General features: G+C 55.7%; 6 protein-coding genes across 6 annotated transcripts; all 6 read right to left on the bottom strand.

Annotated features, from left to right (window-relative positions):
* Positions 1-74: 74 nt before the first annotated feature.
* B0I36DRAFT_316298 (uncharacterized protein) lies at positions 75-1,218 on the bottom strand. The gene has a single exon (XM_046153005.1). The coding sequence runs from the start codon at positions 928-930 to the stop codon at positions 202-204; it is 729 nt and encodes a 242-aa protein (XP_046017571.1). The 5' UTR covers positions 931-1,218; the 3' UTR covers positions 75-201.
* A 2,653-nt stretch (positions 1,219-3,871) lies between these two features.
* Positions 3,872-4,465, bottom strand: B0I36DRAFT_316294 (uncharacterized protein). Its single transcript, XM_046153004.1, has one exon. It carries the CDS (start codon positions 4,383-4,385, stop codon positions 4,143-4,145), a length of 243 nt encoding a protein of 80 aa, XP_046017570.1. The 5' UTR covers positions 4,386-4,465; the 3' UTR covers positions 3,872-4,142.
* Positions 4,466-5,648: 1,183 nt separating this feature from the next.
* Positions 5,649-6,811, bottom strand: B0I36DRAFT_316292 (uncharacterized protein). Its single transcript, XM_046153003.1, has one exon. It carries the CDS (start codon positions 6,716-6,718, stop codon positions 5,825-5,827), a length of 894 nt encoding a protein of 297 aa, XP_046017569.1. The 5' UTR covers positions 6,719-6,811; the 3' UTR covers positions 5,649-5,824.
* A 6,363-nt stretch (positions 6,812-13,174) lies between these two features.
* Positions 13,175-14,321, bottom strand: B0I36DRAFT_79350 (uncharacterized protein; the record flags this gene model as incomplete). The annotated part of the gene is made up of 1 exon (XM_046163373.1): positions 13,175-14,321. A coding segment is annotated over one exon (1,092 nt), but the record flags the coding sequence as incomplete, so codon positions are not given.
* Positions 14,322-16,922: 2,601 nt separating this feature from the next.
* Positions 16,923-18,066, bottom strand: B0I36DRAFT_316284 (uncharacterized protein). The gene has a single exon (XM_046153002.1). The coding sequence runs from the start codon at positions 17,984-17,986 to the stop codon at positions 17,234-17,236; it is 753 nt and encodes a 250-aa protein (XP_046017567.1). The 5' UTR covers positions 17,987-18,066; the 3' UTR covers positions 16,923-17,233.
* Positions 18,067-20,664: 2,598 nt separating this feature from the next.
* On the bottom strand, positions 20,665-21,808 carry B0I36DRAFT_316281 (uncharacterized protein). Its single transcript, XM_046153001.1, has one exon. It carries the CDS (start codon positions 21,726-21,728, stop codon positions 20,976-20,978), a length of 753 nt encoding a protein of 250 aa, XP_046017566.1. The 5' UTR covers positions 21,729-21,808; the 3' UTR covers positions 20,665-20,975.
* Between the last annotated feature and the right edge of the window lie 215 nt (positions 21,809-22,023).

The raw sequence follows: 22,023 nt of genomic DNA, 5'->3' as shown, positions 1-22,023 counted from the left end.
GCCCCAGCGCGACCCAGGGCCTCTAGAAAAGTCACTGACTCGGCATGCACTCATTTCATCTCGTTCATTTATTGTTCCAGTTCATTTGTTCATTTCATTCATTGTTTGTCTGGTTCCATCACTCTGTTCTTTTCACTCATGCTATCGCGTGATGCACTACACATGAAACTCGGCACAGCCCCCGCGTCACTCGTCTGCCACCTACACTGTTGGTAAAGACCCCGCCTGGTTCTTGGTGCACGCCATCTGCGCACCAGTAGTTGATCTGTGAAGCCAACGAAAGAGCAGCCCTGCTCCGGCCTCCACCTCAGTGGAATGAAGAATCTTGGCAACCATCCGTATGGTCATCAAAGCATAGGCCATGCTGGCCAGGTGCCACTGCCTCTGCGTGCAGTGTGCATCGAATAAGTGTCGCAGGTCCTCCAACCGGCCCACCGGGTCAGACGACGAGTGCCTCCAGCACCCAGGACAAGAGGAGCTACCGCCCCGCAGAACACCCGCGACGCGCTCACCCAGAAGATCCGCCTCCGTAACACCGCGCTGCTCCACCATCGTCATGGCCGAAAGAGTGTATGCCGCCGTGCACACAAGGAAGTCCCTGTACATAGCCTCTCGATCGAGGGGGATCGAGACACCGGGTCGACTATCCAAAGCCCACTCGTGGTCCCGCGCCCAGCGCAGAAGCGAAGTAGACAACAGCCGCTCCGCAGAAGAAGAAACGCACTCAGACCCTGGCTGAGCACATAACGCCGACACATGATCCAACATGGCCTGCAGCTCTCCGAGGACGCCCGAGCGGACAGCAGGATCCCCCTTCTCAACCTGTTCCAGACGGTCCCATACCCTCTGGGTTAGTCCAACGAAATGTCTCCCCACCTCCCGTGGCTCAGGGCTCGTCTCCTCCGCCCCTGCATCCTTCTCCCACACCATCTCCCTGGTTGTCCCTCCACGGTAGTGTTTCCCGTGGAGTAAAGGGGAAAAGAAGAGAGGAAGCCCCCAGGCTTCCGTCTGTCCTCACCAAGTCTGTCTGTTCATGCACCCCAAAGGTGCACAAACAAGGAAGGCAAACGCCTTCCTCTACCTCCTTCTCCGAAGAGAAACAAGACAATCTCCAATCCTTCCCACACATGGAGGAAGGGAAGTGCACACCCTCCGGTCGTGTGGCCAGTCCCTGCTGTCGCGCCGCGTGTTCCCCCGGGGAAAAAGGAAAGAAGAAATGAAATCCTCTGCATTCTTCCAGGAGGGCTCCCGCCCTCCCTTTGTACTTTCAAGGTTGGTCCAAAGTGGCCCACTTTGTCCCTTTTAGGTAACGGATTGTGGCCAGCAGGCCACATCCTCATAGGTCAAACAGGTAGGTCCGAAGGACCCACTCTGTCAACGGTCAACGCCCATCTTACAAGTGAATCATACAGAGCGCCCATACAAATGGTCGCGAAGATGGGCTGTGATTCGTCCAATCGACGAAATATTCCCTGTCGTATCCACTTTGGTCAACGAACTTCGTTGACGACGACCCCTTGGCTCGCCGTCGCCTCGTCCGTCTGTTGGTCACGCGCCATGCCACCTTCGGCGTCAGCCACGCTCCCACACTCTGTGTTTGTTGTTGCATATCCATGGTTTCTCTTTGCAGTAGAAAATATGATTTCATCATTTCACTTCCGTGGTTATTCGCCACGTCGCTACGCTCGTGTGGCACAGGGCTGCCGCCCCGTACCCCGCCGATCCGGAACTCTAGCCATCTTTTCTGACAGCATGCGGATTAAGTAATAAAAGCATGTTTTAGGACATGCATCTCGCACAGCTTATGTGAAGTCAGCCACACACAGTGTTTCTCTAATCTCACGATTCTTCTTGGTGGTTTCACCCACTTTACTTCATTTCATTTCATCTCAATCAATCACTCCATTCCTCTGATTGTTACACGCACTACTCTGCTCATCATCGCATCCTGCTGTTCATCTCATTTCATTTGGTTGTTTTCACAGCAACCCGGTTCATTTCTCTAGCTCTGCTACTGGTCATGTCGCATCACCACATGGTGCACACTCTACGTGACCCACCAGGACATTGTTGGATCCTCTGCCAGAGAGTCTCGACAAGACCGCGCACACGCTCGTCTCTACGCTTCCCCGCGTAGAAGGTCCCACGTATCATGCCCCTCAGGGCGAGAGAACGAAAGGTCAAGGTGCAGCAGTCCCCGCACCACAGGAAGACAAGGTGCATCACCTACCTAGCACTCGATGACGTCCCAAGACGGTCCTCCACCAGAGCCAGGACGAAGGCCGCCTTCTTCTCCACCTCCGGACATCCCAGCCACTGCCCGATCTCGGACAGCGTCAGTACAAGGAAATACAGACTAGCCTGCAACCACTGCTCCCGAGTACAGTGGTCATCAAAGAAGCGAAACGCACCAGATGGCCCTGCCAGAAGATCGTCCTTCCCAGGAGCGAGCAAAGGCGCCGAACACTCGCCGCAACCTACCATCACGCGAAGAGTCGCCCCCTCCTGCGCTACCCAAGACGCCCAGCGCCGAGAGGATTCTTCCAGACCCGTCATACGCCAGTAGGCAATGCATGCCATCATCGTCACGACGCCATTCCCATGCGTCCTCCTCCTCTGCTTCTCCACCAGCGGGCGCTCCCGCCCATCCAGCAGCACACCTCGTCGAGCCCCCCAACGACGAAGGTCTCCCGACAGCAACCGCTCCAGGTGCACCAACGCCAACTGCTTCGATGCCAGCCACAAGCTGGCCTTGTCCAGCATCGTCATCAACTCCTGCTGCGCACTGTCATCCTTTGTCTGGCGACTCAAGTCGCCTAGACGTACCAAGTCAGCCACCACCGACTTGCTCACGCACAAGAAGTAACCGTCCCGTTCTACGGAAGACGCCTCGCTGCCCGCGAACAACCAGCTCTCTCCCATCGCAGTCAGTATACCGCCCCAGGCGAATCAGCTCGCTCCCTCTCCGCCGCTACTCCGTCTCCCCAGGAAGAAAGAAAGAAAAAAGACAACCCTCCCGCTGTTGTGCACTCCGTGTCCCCGCGCTGCTCTGTTTCTCTCCGAGGAAAAAAGAAGAGAAGAAATGTCCTGCCAGTTCATTCTTCGAGGAGGGCTCCCGCCCTCCCTTTGTACTTTCAAGGTTGGTCCAAAGTGGCCCACTTTGTCCCTTTTAGGTAACGGATTGTGGCCAGCAGGCCACATCCTCATAGGTCAAACAGGTAGGTCCGAAGGACCCACTCTGTCAACGGTCAACGCCCATCTTACAAGTGAATCATACAGAGCTCGCACCAAATGCTCGCTAGATGGGCGTTCTGATTCGCTCAAATCGCGAAATATTCCCTGTCGTATCCACTTTGGTCAACGAACTTCGTTGACGACGACCCCTTGGCTCGCCGTCGCCTCGTCCGTCTGTTGGTCACGCGCCATGCCACCTTCGGCGTCAGCCACGCTCCCACACTCTGTGTTTGTTGTTGCATAGCCATGGTTTCTCTCTGTGAGTAGAAAATATGATTTCATCATTCACTCTCGTGTATTAAGCAGCGTCGCTACGCTCGAGCTGCACAGGGCTGCCGCCCCGTACCCCGCCGATCCGGAACTCTAGCCATCTTTTCTGACAGCATGCGGATTAAGTAATAAAAGCATGTTTTAGGACATGCATCTCGCACAGCTTATGTGAGGCCCACATCTTGGTGGGGTTACTGCATCTCACGATGTTTCTTGGTGTTTTGCTCCAACACACTCACTCCATTTCATCTCATTCAATCATTCATCCCACTGATTTAAGTGTTCCACTGATCACTCCGCTCTTCGCTATTCCCCAAGTCCATTTCACTCATATTCAATTACTCCACTAGTCACCCAACTCATTCCACTCTCACAATGCTACACGCATACCGCACATCCTATTCTGCTAGCTACATACACTACCGTGAAACGTATGAAGAGACCTGCTCCTCATCCCCCAACGTCGCATCTCACACGCTGCATACCAGCGACAAGCGGCCCCGTCTTCTCCAGGGCTAGCGGCCCAGCAGGATCAAGAAGGCCCATCTGGCACCCCAGCTGTACCACAGGTCTGTCTGCCACAGAAGGATGAAGTCGCCAGACGACTATGACACACGACCAGAACTGTTGGTCGATCCTCATCTCGACGCGTCCCAAGACGCCACATACCTGTCTCCCTCCGTCCCGAACTTCAACACACGTACACCGAGGTATCGCTGACAGATCTGCACCGCATTCTGCAACCACGACTCCATCTGCTTCACGTCCACCTCACAGCCATCCCGTCTGGATAACGCGGCAAAGGCGCGCAACGTACCCTCCTGAGGACGCAAGAACGTGAACGGGACCCCAGTCACCGTCAAGTGATCCAAGAGCGGCATACTCGCCTCGTACAAGACGTGGCGCCCCTGCGCCCAGTCCTTCTCCCTCCGCGACGCAACATGCTGGCGAAAAACTCGTCGCACCGGCTCCTCCATCTCTGCCACAGGCGGGAAACACCGTCCCCCGACCGTCTGCACCTCCCACAAGGTGATGCAGCTACACTGCTGCGGAAGAAACCCGGCCAAGCGCGACAGCGCACCAGCCGAGATGCCAGGACACAGCACAACCACGGCACACTTACCCTGCGCCCGTGGGAAGCAAGCAGGCAACGCCTCCAAGATGTCCCACGCTCCTGCCTTACCCGTCCCGGTGTAGATCGATGATCCGACAAAGGTGCAATGCAACGTGCACCCAGCACATACCTCAACGCCTGTCCCAGGCTCACCACGATCCTCCGACTCCGCCTCCCAGTCGTCCATCGGCACTCCGAGCCGACCCTTTATCGAAAGCTGTCCCATCCTGCCGTCGCCCACCGCTCCGTTCACGCCAGTCTCCCCGGCCCGCCGTGGATACAACTGACTCCGTCTGTCGCCCCGCTATTCTTTTCGCCGAAAAATAAAAAGGAGGGAAGAAATGAAATCCTCTGCATTCTTCCAGGGAGGGCTCCCGCCCTCCTTTGTAGTTTGCCATGTGGGAGAAAGTGGCCCACTTTCGTCCCTTTTAGGTAACAGATATGGGCCAGCAGGCCCATCTCTGATAGGGTAGCAAGAGATGGAGCGAGGCTCCACTCTGTCAACGGTCAACGCCCATCTTACAAGTGAATCATACAGAGCTCGCACCAAATGCTCGCTAGATGGGCGTTCTGATTCGTCCAAAGGCCAAATTATTCCCTGTCGTATCCACTTTGGTCAACGAACTTCGTTGACGACGACCCCTTGGCTCGCCGTCGCCTCGTCCGTCTGTTGGTCACGCGCCATGCCACCTTCGGCGTCAGCCACGCTCCCACACTCTGTGTTTGTTGTTGCATAGCCATGGTTTCTCTTTGCAGTAGAAAATATGATTTCATCATTTTACTCTCGTAGTTATTCGCCACGTCGCTACGCTCGTGTGGCACAGGGCTGCCGCCCCGTACCCCGCCGATCCGGAATCTTAGCTCTCTTTTCCGACAGCATGTGGTACCAGACTATCAGCAGTCTTTAGCTGCACGCATCTTGTGGTTTGAGGCTGCACACCCTCACTATTTTTACATCTCACGATACTCTTTGGTGTTTTGTCCACACATTTCATTCACTTCGTTTCATGCACTCTGTTCATCCTTGGTTCCACCGCTCATTCCATTCGTTACTTATCGCACCTCACTATTCATTTCGTTTAGCTGTTGTGCTCGCGCACCCACGCTGCATCCACTGCCTCACCACTTCGTCCCGTGATCATCCCATGCACGCACAGCCCTGACGGTACTAGCCAATAATGCACATACTACTCCACAGTCGTCTAGCTACCTACGCGCCCTCACGCTCCGAACATAGGAACGCCACTCGTTCTCGGGAAATGGCTCGCCCAGCAGACAACGCCATATCGGCTTCCACACCTCGACGGAATCCACCAGCACGGCATCACGCCCTTGCAACTGTCCCACAGAAGAAGCGTCTGCGACACGGAAAGCAGACAAGATCACTCGTCGATCTTGATCCTCCGCCTCACCATGAGGGTCGAGAGTCCTCTCCATAAAGGCAAAATGGCCTCCCCGTCCATCGACGTCCATGATGACCCACACCTGCACGTCCTTGGTCCAGCCCCCGCTGGTCTGTATTCTCAGGAGCGTCCACTCCGTGTAGAAGCCCACACTGCGCTCACAACCATGGCTTCGACACTGCTCCCTCTGCGCAGCGTCCAAGGGAAGGATAGCATCCATAGCAAGTGCTCCCATCTTGCGAAACAGTTCCTCCGCACCTACATCTCGCCTCCAGGCTCGACAATACTTCAGCTCCTCCTCTCCCTCCCGGGAGAAATGGACCCGCAACCGAGCGGGAACATCACGTGCATCCACCACGGGACATAGAAGAACCTCCTTCTCGTCGCCTGCCTCCAAGGCAATCAGCACCTCCGCCGCTCGCAACATCTCCCGATGAAACTCCTCTGAAAATCCTTCCCACTCACTCGAGTGAGGCAACCAGTACACATTCATTCCATTCCGCACCGGCGGTGCTACCGTGTCATGCTCTCCCGCATCGAAATCGGCCTCCGACCCGTCCGTCTCCGGTTCCTCCTCCTCCTCCGAGGATGAAGCATACGGGGGAGAACCCCCCCCGAAAGACCACTGGACCGCATCTGCTACCAGCGCTCCCCTCAGCTCGCGCAACTCTAGCGCCTCACTACCGATCGTCCGCATCTCTCCGTATCTTCCCAGGAAGAAAAGAAGAAATGAATGAACAACGATCCTCTTGTTGTCTCGTCCCTGCTGTCGCTCCGCTATCGTTTCCCCCGGGGAAATGAAGAGGAAGAAAGAGAGATCCTCTGCTCCTTCTGGGAAGGGTGCACACCCTTCCTTTGTACTTTCCATGTGGGAGAAAGTGTGCCCACTTTCATCCCTTTTCGGTAACGGAACTGGGCCACCAGGCCCCGTTCCTATAGGTCAGCCAGTCGGGGTCCAAGGACCCACTCTGTCAACGGTCAACGCCCATCTTACAAGTGAATCATACAGAGCTCGCACCAAATGCTCGCTAGATGGGCGTTCTGATTCGTCCAAAGGCCAAATTATTCCCTGTCGTATCCACTTTGGTCAACGAACTTCGTTGACGACGACCCCTTGGCTCGCCGTCGCCTCGTCCGTCTGTTGGTCACGCGCCATGCCACCTTCGGCGTCAGCCACGCTCCCAGCTTCCAGCGTTGTTGTTGCATAGCCATTATGTCTCTCTAGTAGTAGACAATATGATTTCATCATTTCACTTCCGTGTATTAAGCAGCGTCGCTACGCTCGAGCTGCACAGGGCTGCCGCCCCGTACCCCGCCGATCCGGAACTCTAGCCATCTTTTCTGACAGCATGCGGATTAAGTAATAAAAGCATGTTTTAGGACATGCATCTCGCACAGCTTATGTGAAGTCAGCCACACACAGTGTTTCTCTAATCTCACGATTCTTCTTGGTGTTTCGCTCCAACACCATTTGATTGTTCCACACATCATTGCACTGCACTATCTGTTCATTTCATCTCACTCATGCTACCACGTCTACGACGGCTTGTAGGAGAACCCACAAACTGTTCTACATCATCGACAATCATCTCATCCTGTATCGCACGCTCCAGGGTCGCAAACGACGGCTCCTCCTCAAAGAGACACACGCATCTCCCCTGCCGTAACACGTCCCGCGTGCACTCGCGTACCAAGGCGGGGACAACCTCATCACCTCGGCGCAAATTCAGCCACAATGCTCGCGCCACCAGAGGAAAAGGCTGGACAATCCTGTCCGCGAAGACACACTCCGCAGCCCTCATATCCGTGCACTGCCGTATCCAATAGCCGACGAGATCCTCCTCATCTACCACGACCAGCTTGAACCCAAGCTTGGGACATTCTACATCCTCACGGCTAGGCCGTCCTGTGCGCAGCACATACTGCAAACGACGCACCCGCCCGGGCTGCTCCTCCAGGTCCTGCATCTCTTGACAACCCAACCTCGACGTCAGGGTGTGTATCAGGTGGCCAACATTGGTCCCACCACTGCACGGCTCAAAAGCCGCCTGCCAAGTCATAAGAATCGTGAGGAACTCCTCCCTCCTGCTCTGTCTCTCGCCGCAGTCGAACAGGCCGGCTACACAGCCACGTGTACCGTCCAACGCACTAAGAAAAGATCGGACATCCTCCTTCTCCATGAGCCCTGTCTCCGCCAGCCACTCCTCCACACAGGAGTAATAGTATCCAGCCTTCGTATACCTGTCACTAACGTCCAGCAGCCTCTGCATGTCCCCCACCGGGTCATCTTCCTGGGTATCCTCACCCAAGCGCCGCAACTCGTAAGCGACGCACTGTCGCCTAGCTCTCACCTCCGCATCCCATGCGACATCACTCACAACAGAGACATCCTCCTCCGATGCTGTCCTCATCTCTTCCAGCGGCCCCACGCCGGTCTCAGGCTCCTCCGTCCCATCTAACAGTCCTTCCTCCCAGGACGAGGAAGACGAAGAGGACCGAACACGCTCCTCCTCTCTGCTGCCCTGCATCATTGCAGACACCTCTTCGAGGATGCACACGTACTCCGTCTCCCCTTCTGCCGAAGGACAAGAAAAGGAAAATGAAAGGACAACGATCCTCTTGTTGTCGCACTCCGTAGTGTCGCTCTGCTTGCTGTTTTTCCGCCCGAAAAATAAAAAAGGAGGGAAGAATGAGCTCCGCTGCCTCTCCCTGGGGAGGGTGCACACCCTCCCTTTGTAGTTTGCCAAGTAGGCAGCAACTGACCCAGTTGCATGCCCAAAAGAGTAACGAAACTGGGCCACCAGCCCCGTTTCTGATAGGTGGAGCGGTAGGGTCCAGGGACCCACCCGCGTCAACGGTCAACGCCCATCTTACAAGTGAATCATACAGAGCTCGCACCAAATGCTCGCTAGATGGGCGTTCTGATTCGCTCAAATCGCGAAATATTCCCTGTCGTATCCACTTTGGTCAACGAACTTCGTTGACGACGACCCCTTGGCTCGCCGTCGCCTCGTCCGTCTGTTGGTCACGCGCCATGCCACCTTCGGCGTCAGCCACGCTCCCAGCTTCCAGCGTTGTTGTTGCATAGCCATTATGTCTCTCTAGTAGTAGACAATATGATTTCATCATTTCACTTCCGTGTATTAAGCAGCGTCGCTACGCTCGAGCTGCACAGGGCTGCCGCCCCGTACCCCGCCGATCCGGAATCTTAGCTCTCTTTTCCGACAGCATGTGGTACCAGACTATCAGCAGTCTTTAGCTGCACGCATCTTGTGGTTTGAGGCTGCACACCCTCACTATTTTTACATCTCACGATATTCTTTGGTGTTTCACACATGTTTTTCAGTCAGTCACCCTGTTCTTCTAATGGTTCTACTAGTCACTCCGTTCATTGTTTATTTCATCCTCTACTCCATGCATCTGTTGTCCTAGTAGTTCATTTCATTCACGATTCCAGTATCCTGATCATCAGTTGAATTGTTCCACCAAGACTCTATGCACTCCCGTTCTTCCTACTCCGAAGCGACATACCATTTGCCACGCTACCTCCCGGAGACACTGCACGCGACAGTGAACTCGGTGTTCCACCCTGCTGTTACGGCGCAGCCTATGGATCATGCTCTACCTTCAGCACAAGTTTGTACCCGACCACCGGGTGCAGGACCTCCTCGCTTCGATACGCTCGTAGAAGACACAGCTCTACCACAGCATAGTCCTCCGTGGGCTTACCAATAGAGGCCCCGTGCACCATCCAGACGCCGTCCAGACTGCCCTTCGAGTTGCGTGCTCCAGCCATCCACAGCTGATTGAATGGCGCCTTACGTAGGCGCCCATAGGTCTCCGAATTCCACACAAGACCATCCAGGTCTGCGATTGCGGCCCGACGTAACTCCTCCGTGCCCCACTCTCTTCCACGCGCACTCTCGTGCCCTCGCGACAACACACGATAGCTCGCCCGGCTCACCACGCACTCTGATGTCCCTGACTGCCCACAGGGCTCATGCTCCTTGCCCGCGCAACGATAGTCTCGTGCCTCCAGCCCGTCAGGGCCCTGCAACACCATCTCCAGATGTCTCATGTCAAACGGGACAACCACAGCAGACCATCCTTCCCTTCCTGTCTCATGTCGCGGCCACGCCCGTGCCGCCGTGCCCCACAACCACTCCTCGTCCTCCTGCAGTAGCTCCCACAGGTCGCCTCCATGGGGAAACCGGCCAAAGTCCAGAGAACCCCTCCGTGTCATCTCCGCGAATGCATAACCGCCCTGCGAATGCGTGGTCCCTTCCTCCACCGGCGCCTCACGAATCTTCGCCGACCCTCCGGGTGAACGGACTACCAGCCTGCGTGCACTCATCTTCCCCGGTTGAACCCACAACCGTCGACTCTGCCCTCACAAGTCAATCTGCAGCCTCCACAGCTGCCGTACTCCGTCTCCCCTTCTGCCGAAGGACAAGAAAAGGAAAATGAAAGGACAACGATCCTCTTGTTGTCGCACTCCGTAGTGTCGCTCTGCTTGCTGTTTTTCCGCCCGAAAAATAAAAAAGGAGGGAAGAATGAGCTCCGCTGCCTCTCCCTGGGGAGGGTGCACACCCTCCCTTTGTAGTTTGCCAAGTAGGCAGCAACTGACCCAGTTGCATGCCCAAAAGAGTAACGAAACTGGGCCACCAGCCCCGTTTCTGATAGGTGGAGCGGTAGGGTCCAGGGACCCACCCGCGTCAACGGTCAACGCCCATCTTACAAGTGAATCATACAGAGCTCGCACCAAATGCTCGCTAGATGGGCGTTCTGATTCGTCCAAAGGCCAAATTATTCCCTGTCGTATCCACTTTGGTCAACGAACTTCGTTGACGACGACCCCTTGGCTCGCCGTCGCCTCGTCCGTCTGTTGGTCACGCGCCATGCCACCTTCGGCGTCAGCCACGCTCCCAGCTTCCAGCGTTGTTGTTGTTATAGCCATATGTTCTACTAGTAGTAACAGCATTCATTCTTCATGTCTCTTCGAGTTATTCGCCACGGCTGCTGCGCAGCTAGTGGCACAGGGCTGCCGCCCCGTACCCCGCGGTTCCGGAAAAGAAGTACCTCTTTTTAAGGAATTTATCTGCACAAGCAGGGTAAAAGCATGTCTTAGGACACGCATCTTGGTGGGGCAAAGTGAGGCCCCCCACTCTTAGTGTTTTACAGATCTCACGATCCTTTTTGGTGTTTTCCACCCACTTTACTTCGTCTCATTTCATCATACACTCTGTTCAAGTCATTCATCATTCCATGCTACAATACATATTGATCGCATCACACATGCGCTGCATCACAAGGCTTCCTGCTCCCCTGGCCGCCGTAGTTCCACGTCTGCACTACTCATTTCTCCCCATGCTTGTTGCGCAATCCTGCCGCCATCTACGGGAGGACACAACAGGGTGTCACGTACTCTAGAACGCAAGCCTACCAGTGCAGTGCTGCCTGACACCACTGGCCAAAAGTGTAGCCCACAGGGCAGTTGGAAAACAGAAAACTACATAGCGGTACCCTCGCGACAGAAGTCGGACGCATGTTCCACGACAAGGTCAGAAAACACCTTCGCCTGCTGCTGTAGGTGCCAGGAACGTAGCGCTGCCCCAATCACCGCCACTGAACGAATGGCTTGCACCAAGCTCGCCAACATCCATGTCTCCAAGGTGCCCCTCTCTGCACGCTCGGCCAGAAAGGGCCGATGATCTCTCACCTCCATCCGGCTTCCACCGGAATCGTGCGACGTACACGTCGAAACAGAGAGCATGGTCTGCTCATCCAAGAACCCACGCACTGTCGCGCCCCGCTCCCGGACTCCCATCCGTATCGCCGCCCACTCGGACGAAATCGACATCACGTCCCTCCACGACTCACCTCCGACGCGTCCCCGCGGAAGACTGCAACGCCTCCATCCCCACAGGGGAATGTCATGCTGCCGAGACCAGCTCGTAAGGAGCAGCGACAACGCCCGCTCCATCACTCCGAGATCCACTCCTCCCAGAGTGTACTGACAGTGCAACTGCAACCGGAGATCGCGCACCGCCCGATCAACCATCTCCTCTTCCTCCCGAAGTCGAGCCAGCGCAGCCAGCGTATCCGCCGTGCATCCGACAAACCAGACCTGCTCACGCATCAGCCTCTCCTCCGCACCGAGGTCTGTCCCTTCCCGGGAATCATGCGCCTGCCCAGTCGCACATCTGCCACCAGCCTTCCGGCGTCTCGAGACATCCTCTCGTTCTAACCGCTCCCCCACTCGCTTCAACCTCGTACGCATCGGCCCTCCCGGCGCCATGCCTCACGACTGAAAGGCCACAAGCCTGCTTCTCCTCCGGAAAGAAGGAAAAGAACTGAAGTGCACAACGATCCCCCTGTTGTCAGTCCCTGCTGTCGCTCTGCTGTGTTTCTGCCAGAAAAAGAAAAGAAGAAGAAATGAAATCCTCTGCATTCTTCCAGGAGGGCTCCCGCCCTCCTTTGTAGTTTGCCATGTGGGAGAAAGTGGCCCACTTTCGTCCCTTTTAGGTAACAGATATGGGCCAGCAGGCCCATCTCTGATAGGGTAGCAAGAGATGGAGCGAGGCTCCACTCTGTCAACGGTCAACGCCCATCTTACAAGTGAATCATACAGAGCTCGCACCAAATGCTCGCTAGATGGGCGTTCTGATTCGTCCAAAGGCCAAATTATTCCCTGTCGTATCCACTTTGGTCAACGAACTTCGTTGACGACGACCCCTTGGCTCGCCGTCGCCTCGTCCGTCTGTTGGTCACGCGCCATGCCACCTTCGGCGTCAGCCACGCTCCCAGCTTCCAGCGTTGTTGTTGTTATAGCCATATGTTCTACTAGTAGTAACAGCATTCATTCTTCATGTCTCTTCGAGTTATTCGCCACGGCTGCTGCGCAGCTAGTGGCACAGGGCTGCCGCCCCGTACCCCGCGGTTCCGGAAAAGAAGTACCTCTTTTTAAGGAATTTATCTGCACAAGCAGGGTAAAAGCATGTCTTAGGACACGCATCTTGTAGTTTTTGAAGCTCCACTTCACTAGTGTTTCACCATCTCACGATGTTTCTTGGTGTTTCACACATGTTTTCCATCACTCCGTTCATTGCTGGTTCTACTACTCATTTCATTCATTTGATTTCATCATTCGTTTCACGACACCGGATACCAGATCCGTTGGTCTACAATACGTACTACGCAGAGCTACTTCACAAATTATCCAGCTGACACTGATGCATCATACCATGAATAAGACTAAAGTCCCCCGCGGACTCCTCGTCCGACACAAGACCCAAGTCATGAGATGCCTTGAACACCCTCTGCACGAGGCCCCAAAGGTGGAACACTTCCTGGTCATCCGACCCGCCGACTTCGCCGACGAGAACTAGAACACAAGTGATCAAATATCGTAGGCTTCCCCAAGCCCAAGAGCGCAGCGACATGTGCTGCTGCGAGACGTGATCGATGTCGATCAGACGGTCCTGTCCTGGCGTGCACGACGCACACAGCCTCCGGTCCTGCACAAACTTCTGCACCTGAAGCCACTGGCTAGTGTTCCCCAACGGGAACTCTCGCGCCTCCTCTTCGTCCTCTCCTTCGTCGGCCACCGCCTTGACAATTTCCTGCCGGTCCAAGTCAAGCACAAGTGACACCAACGTGATCACCTCACTCACCGCCTCGGGATACGCACCCTGCTGCTCAAGTGACGGCACAACGCCGCGCTGGCCATCCAAACAGATCTGGTGCTCCGCAGACCACTCTGTCAACCACTGACATAGATCCATCTCCGTCCTCCGTAGACCAACTCCAGGAACGATGCGTGCCTCCAGCCCTGCGACAAGCCGAGTCATCGTCTGCACCCTCGTGCCAGTCTCCATCATCGACTCCACCGTCTCTCTCCAGCCGCCACCCAGGCGTGGAAAGTGGACCACAGCAGTGTCTTCGACCCCAGCTCCCCTCCGGTAAGCCCGACCAGACTCGGGCACAAGCTCCCACTCGTCCTCATCCCGCGATGAAGAACAGCCAGCCATCTCTCTGTCGTTCCTGTTGATGCACGCCAGTGCATCCCAAGGCTTGGTTCTTGGCCACAAGAACATAAGAAGAAAAAAGAGCGCGCAGCGCGATACTGTCTCCTCCCCAGGAAGACCACCGACTCCTTCGTCCACGCCTGGTACCAGACCAGGTCGCACCGCCGTCCCTCTTCTCTCGAAAGAAAGAAAGGACAACCGTCCCTGTGTTGTGTTCGTCCCGAGTATCGCTCCGCTGGAATTCCCGCAGGGAATGAAAGAGGAAGAAGAATTGTCGCCCCCCGCCAACTTCTGGGAGGGCACCAGCCCTCCCTTATGTATCTTCGAAAGTGGGAACCAACTGACCCAGTTGGTGTCCCAAAAGGGTAACGGATTGTGGCCAGCAGGCCACATCCTCATAGGTCAAACAGGTAGGTCCGAAGGACCCACTCTGTCAACGGTCAACGCCCATCTTACAAGTGAATCATACAGAGCGCCCATACAAATGGTCGCGAAGATGGGCTGTGATTCGTCCAATCGACGAAATATTCCCTGTCGTATCCACTTTGGTCAACGAACTTCGTTGACGACGACCCCTTGGCTCGCCGTCGCCTCGTCCGTCTGTTGGTCACGCGCCATGCCACCTTCGGCGTCAGCCACGCTCCCACACTCTGTGTTTGTTGTTGCATAGCCATGGTGTTTCTACTAGTAGTAACAATATGATTTCATCATTGCTCTTCGAGGTGAGCGCCAGGGTCCTGCGGACCACGGCACAGGGGGCTTCCCCCTGTAACCCCCTTCTTTCCGGAATAGAAGTACCTCTTTTTGACAGCATGCAGTCAAAGTAATAAAGGCATGCTCTAGGGCACGCATCTTTGCACAAGTGAGGCTGTACCCTAGTACTGTTTTACAGATCTCACGATACTCTTTGGAGGTTGGCTCCGCTGCACATTGTTCCACACCACATCACTCCATCAATCACTCCATTCTTCTGATTGTTGCACATGCTCATTTCATGTCTCGTCATCCTAGTTCGAGAAGTTATTATGAATCACCAGAGAGCCCCGAAGGGCATCGGACAGTTCCACAGATTGCTCCGTACATGCTCACGATCCTCCGACCAAGTGTACAATCACTGACAGCATACTACAAAGGGCTGTTCCAACTACGCCCATCTAACCTCTGCACCTGCCACACCGTGTCAGCACCGCCCTCCATCCTGGCCAGGCCATGGTCCAGACAATACGCAACGCGGTCCAACAGCGTCAACAGCCAGACGGCCCACCACTCCAGAGTGGAAGACCCAAGCGCCACCGCAACCCTTCTGGTGGCCTCCGCACAGAACACCAAGTTCACCAAGTGCCAGTGACCCGGCATCAGATGCACCTCCAGTAGGTGGAAGAGAAAGAACAGGTCCGCATGGTACCATGCACACCGCATACAAACCGCGCAACTCCCCCCCGCGCTCATCATCCTCCTAACGACTCCCCTCTCCAAGGAACTCATCTCGTGTCTCCGCGGGCTCTCCACGAGCCCGTACATCAGCCTCGCCAGAGGCACCAAGCCCTCATACGGGACAGGCACAGCCAGCACACCCTGGCTAGTCGCGATCTCATACCTCTTCACCCCCAGGGGCAACTGGGCGGCACGCGCCCACACACACAGCTCCCGCACCAAGTCCGCCCCGGACAAGCAGAAGACCTGCGTCACTCCATCATGACCCACCTGACGTATCCTCTGGATCATCTCCTCCAGGATATCACGCCCCGGCGACAACTCCTGCCGTCGCGTAGCAAACGACAAGACAACTGTCCTGTCGAACACGGGGAAATACACATCCCCACTCCGTAACAGACTGGGCACCAAGTGCCCGTTGCACCACTCCCCCTCTCGTAGTACCAAGGATCGTCCCGGCCTCACCACACCCTCTGCGCAGCATAGGTCCAGTCCAACGGCTCGACCCCCCTCGCCTATCTCTACCCCGTGCACGGGGTGCTCCATACCCATTGCGCTTCCTGTTGATGCACGCCAGTGCATCCCAAGGCTTGGTTCTTGGCCACAAGAACAAAGGAAAAAGAAATACGAAATTTCGAAACAACCGATCCTCTCCTGTTGTCGCTCCGCCGTGATCGTCCCTCGCCTTTCTCCGAAAATGAAATGAAGGAGGGAAGAATGTCCTGCCAGTTCATCTCCCCGAGATGGGCCCAAGCCCATCTTTGTATCTTCGAATGTGGGGCCAGCGCCACAGCGCTAGGCCCTAAAGGGTAGTCGAACTGGGCCACCAGGCCCCGTTCTCATAGGTCAAACTCTCGTGGAGCAGGCTCCACTCTCGTCAACGGTCAACGCCCATCTTACAAGTGAATCATACAGAGCGCCCATACAAATGGTCGCGAAGATGGGCTGTGATTCGTCCAATCGACGAAATATTCCCTGTCGTATCCACTTTGGTCAACGAACTTCGTTGACGACGACCCCTTGGCTCGCCGTCGCCTCGTCCGTCTGTTGGTCACGCGCCATGCCACCTTCGGCGTCAGCCACGCTCCCACACTCTGTGTTTGTTGTTGCATAGCCATGGTTTCTCTCTGTGAGTAGAAAATATGATTTCATCATCTCACTTCCGTGGTTATTCGCCACGTCGCTACGCTCGTGTGGCACAGGGCTGCCGCCCCGTACCCCGCGGATCCGGAACTCTAGCCATCTTTTCTGACAGCATGCGGATTAAGTAATAAAAGCATGTTTTAGGACATGCATCTTCTAGTTTTGAAGCCACACTTCCCCAGTGTTTGTTGCATCTCACGATCTTTCTTGGTGTTTTGTTCCACTTCTTCACACATTTCATGCAATCACATCCTGTTCATCTCATCATCCCTCGAGTCACTCTGTTTATTCTCATACGGCCTACTGTTCCTCTCATTTCATTTAGTAATCCGTCCCATTCTATTACTACTACGATACACGCTGTTCCTTCCTCTTTGCATTTCATCTACTCCATTCCTACACGTCATCACTCAGTTGTGTGCTACACATGGCGCATAGAGCGACACCAAGTCAGCTGCACTTCCACCACCGACACTGCAGCTCGGCGGAAACAACACCGTGTCTTTCCACACCAAAAAGCTCTGCCGGTTCCAGCAGAAACCACACCTTCGGGACACTAGAGAGCATCACTGGCGCGACAACACCAGCGCTCACAGAGCGAAGACAGATCACAAGACCAGCGTGCCCTTCCCTCCAGGGCACCAGACATGATGCGAAACCTTACGCTGCACGCCTCCCAGGAACGCCATCCACTGGACTACCCAGTCACAGTGACCATCGCGAGAGACAGAAACGCTAGTGGACCCATGCCGAGGCCCACAAGGCGAGGCCAACACCTCCACCTCATACACGAGGAGGTCAGAGAAACACTTCCCGTGCCGGTACGTAGTCTGCCAACCACGGATCCTCCTTCGTTGCTGGTCCCCGAGGACACGGTACATGTCCATACGGACAACAGTAGTATACGCCCCTGACTGGTAGTTCCACGGCTGCTCCCGCAGCGTGACACCGTCTCCCTTACCCCCCGCAAGGGAACAAGACATCGCATACAGCGACACCAGATCCACTGCACGGACAGCCGTCCGCCACGCTAGCACAGGAAAATAACCCGCCTCCTGCTTCAAGCTGAGGTGCGCCCTGCACCTCTCATACACGCAGCAGCGCCACTCCTCAGAGTCCTCGGAGCCCCCCCCGGGACAGCCCTCCAGGCCAGGACAACACTCCACTAGGCCATCGGTCAGCACAGCCGACAACAAGCGTCGCATCTCCAGCTGCGAACCACCTGCCGTAGCAACAAAGCCGGGCACCAGCCCGGTAGCCTCCCTGTTCACTCCTCCCGTCCTCGCAAGCGACGACGCACTCTCCCGTCTCCACCGGGGACTAGGAATCGACCCGTCATCCAAGACAAGCGGGACCTCCATCCCGCGCACAACCCCTCCGGTATCGTCGTTCGTCCCTGCTGTCGTTCCACTGTGTTTCCCCCGGGGAAAAGAAAGGAAAGAAGAACTGTCGCACCCCGCCATCTTCTGGGAAGGGCCTCAGCCCTTCCTTTGTATCCAAGGAATGTGGGAGAAAGTGGCCCACTTTCGTCCCTTTTAGGTAACAGATATGGGCCAGCAGGCCCATCTCTGATAGGGTAGCAAGAGATGGAGCGAGGCTCCACTCTGTCAACGGTCAACGCCCATCTTACAAGTGAATCATACAGAGCTCGCACCAAATGCTCGCTAGATGGGCGTTCTGATTCGTCCAAAGGCCAAATTATTCCCTGTCGTATCCACTTTGGTCAACGAACTTCGTTGACGACGACCCCTTGGCTCGCCGTCGCCTCGTCCGTCTGTTGGTCACGCGCCATGCCACCTTCGGCGTCAGCCACGCTCCCACACTCTGTGTTTGTTGTTGCATAGCCATGGTTTCTCTCTGTGAGTAGAAAATATGATTTCATCATTCACTCTCGTGTATTAAGCAGCGTCGCTACGCTCGAGCTGCACAGGGCTGCCGCCCCGTACCCCGCGGATCCGGAACTCTAGCCATCTTTTCCGACAGCATGCGGATTAAGTAGTGTAAGCATGTCTTAGCGACACGCATCTTCTAGTTTGAGGCCACACTTTCTCAGTGTTACTGCATCTCACGATTACTTTTGGTGTTCTCCACCACACATTCATTTCATTGCATCACTTCGTTCCATTCCTGGTTCTACTGATGACTTCATCCAATCGTCCCGATACTCCTGCTTCGCATAGCACGACTAACAGTCCTGCTCTACTCTCTCTTCATACTATTCCGCTACCCTGCAGCCACTAAGAGGATCCATCCACCATAGAGAATCCCTCTCACGCTGCGCACCAGACCTCGCTGAGGCGAAAGACACTCGTGACCCGACAAGGCAATGCACCGCGCACGCGCACATGCGACGACGCAGCAGAAGACCCCTTCCATCCTCGACGAGAGGTCAGCCTCTTGATGCCGTCCCGCCCAGAACAGCTACTCCGCCCTGTGGTACAATAGCCGAGTCAAGCTCGTCACAGCGTTCGCATACTGCTCACCAGGGTAGGCGCGCCAGAAGGTAAACTGCACCGCAAGGGAGTCGGCACCCGACACCGCCACCGCAGGCCTCGCGCTAATGATCCAAACACCGTCATCCTCGACAGAGCGTGCACGATGAACCTGCATGTCCATCGTCCAAACCTGAACAAAAGATGCGTCCCGCACATCCCCGAGACAATATCGCTGCTGCTGGATGAAATTATCCATGTCCACCCGGTGGATACCATCCGTCTTAGCAAAAAGACGGTGCCCATAGGCAAACCGGTGAAACGCACACGCGTGCAGTCGCTCCTTCGCCAGGATCACGGGTTGGCACGCCGACCCCCGGTGCGGCCCATCACACCTGTGCACGGCAACAGCCTCCATCGCACCTTCCTGCATGCTCCGCCTAAAGAGTTCGGCATCCACCTGCCTCACCCGGCGCCAGTCATACGTCGATGCCTGCCCCTTCTTCCGCCCTCTCGGCTGCATGTACATGTCCACATCGTACACGCGCTTGCATAGGGTCGAGACCCAGCTCGCCCTCGCCCTGTCCTTCCCGAACAGCACCATCATGCCACAGCACCTCTCGCGCCCGCTGCTACCTCAGCACTCACCCACCCAGTGGGTTCAGTCTTCCTCCGGAAATACTCACAAGCCACCGTCGTACTGCGCCGTGTCAATAAAGGTCCTCGCCGACCACAGTCCGTCTCGATCCCCTCCAAGCCCATCTTGGACGAAAGGAGCATGTCCCCGCCTGCTCCCAGCACCGCATATATACTCGCGTGTTCGGCCATCCTGGCTAGTCGTCCCTTTGTTGTTTCTCCCCGAGAAAGAGAAGGAAGAAAGAGAACTCCTTTGCTCTGTTCTTGGAAGGGCCCCAGCCCTTCCTTTGTACTTCCAAGGAATGTGCGGATTGTGTGCACGCACACTAATCCTTTTTCGGTGTTCGAACTGGGCCAGCAGGCCCACTTCTCATTGGGTAGCGAGGTAGGTCCAAGGACCCACTCTCGTCAACGGTCAACGCCCATCTTACAAGTGAATCATACAGAGCTCGCACCAAATGCTCGCTAGATGGGCGTTCTGATTCGTCCAAAGGCCAAATTATTCCCTGTCGTATCCACTTTGGTCAACGAACTTCGTTGACGACGACCCCTTGGCTCGCCGTCGCCTCGTCCGTCTGTTGGTCACGCGCCATGCCACCTTCGGCGTCAGCCACGCTCCCACACTCTGTGTTTGTTGTTGCATAGCCATGGTTTCTCTCTGTGAGTAGAAAATATGATTTCATCATCTCACTTCCGTGGTTATTCGCCACGTCGCTACGCTCGTGTGGCACAGGGCTGCCGCCCCGTACCCCGCGGATCCGGAACTCTAGCCATCTTTTCTGACAGCATGCGGATTAAGTAATAAAAGCATGTTTTAGGACATGCATCTTCTAGTTTTGAAGCCACACTTCCCCAGTGTTTGTTGCATCTCACGATCTTTCTTGGTGTTTTGTTCCACTTCTTCACACATTTCATGCAATCACATCCTGTTCATCTCATCATCCCTCGAGTCACTCTGTTTATTCTCATACGGCCTACTGTTCCTCTCATTTCATTTAGTAATCCGTCCCATTCTATTACTACTACGATACACGCTGTTCCTTCCTCTTTGCATTTCATCTACTCCATTCCTACACGTCATCACTCAGTTGTGTGCTACACATGGCGCATAGAGCGACACCAAGTCAGCTGCACTTCCACCACCGACACTGCAGCTCGGCGGAAACAACACCGTGTCTTTCCACACCAAAAAGCTCTGCCGGTTCCAGCAGAAACCACACCTTCGGGACACTAGAGAGCATCACTGGCGCGACAACACCAGCGCTCACAGAGCGAAGACAGATCACAAGACCAGCGTGCCCTTCCCTCCAGGGCACCAGACATGATGCGAAACCTTACGCTGCACGCCTCCCAGGAACGCCATCCACTGGACTACCCAGTCACAGTGACCATCGCGAGAGACAGAAACGCTAGTGGACCCATGCCGAGGCCCACAAGGCGAGGCCAACACCTCCACCTCATACACGAGGAGGTCAGAGAAACACTTCCCGTGCCGGTACGTAGTCTGCCAACCACGGATCCTCCTTCGTTGCTGGTCCCCGAGGACACGGTACATGTCCATACGGACAACAGTAGTATACGCCCCTGACTGGTAGTTCCACGGCTGCTCCCGCAGCGTGACACCGTCTCCCTTACCCCCCGCAAGGGAACAAGACATCGCATACAGCGACACCAGATCCACTGCACGGACAGCCGTCCGCCACGCTAGCACAGGAAAATAACCCGCCTCCTGCTTCAAGCTGAGGTGCGCCCTGCACCTCTCATACACGCAGCAGCGCCACTCCTCAGAGTCCTCGGAGCCCCCCCCGGGACAGCCCTCCAGGCCAGGACAACACTCCACTAGGCCATCGGTCAGCACAGCCGACAACAAGCGTCGCATCTCCAGCTGCGAACCACCTGCCGTAGCAACAAAGCCGGGCACCAGCCCGGTAGCCTCCCTGTTCACTCCTCCCGTCCTCGCAAGCGACGACGCACTCTCCCGTCTCCACCGGGGACTAGGAATCGACCCGTCATCCAAGACAAGCGGGACCTCCATCCCGCGCACAACCCCTCCGGTATCGTCGTTCGTCCCTGCTGTCGTTCCACTGTGTTTCCCCCGGGGAAAAGAAAGGAAAGAAGAACTGTCGCACCCCGCCATCTTCTGGGAAGGGCCTCAGCCCTTCCTTTGTATCCAAGGAATGTGGGAGAAAGTGGCCCACTTTCGTCCCTTTTAGGTAACAGATATGGGCCAGCAGGCCCATCTCTGATAGGGTAGCAAGAGATGGAGCGAGGCTCCACTCTGTCAACGGTCAACGCCCATCTTACAAGTGAATCATACAGAGCTCGCACCA

This window comes from Microdochium trichocladiopsis (genome assembly GCF_020744255.1).
Source record: "Microdochium trichocladiopsis strain MPI-CAGE-CH-0230 chromosome Unknown B0I36scaffold_2, whole genome shotgun sequence".
Taxonomy (NCBI): Eukaryota; Fungi; Ascomycota; class Sordariomycetes; order Xylariales; family Microdochiaceae; genus Microdochium; species Microdochium trichocladiopsis.
This window is presented reverse-complemented; position numbering and strand designations above follow the sequence as displayed.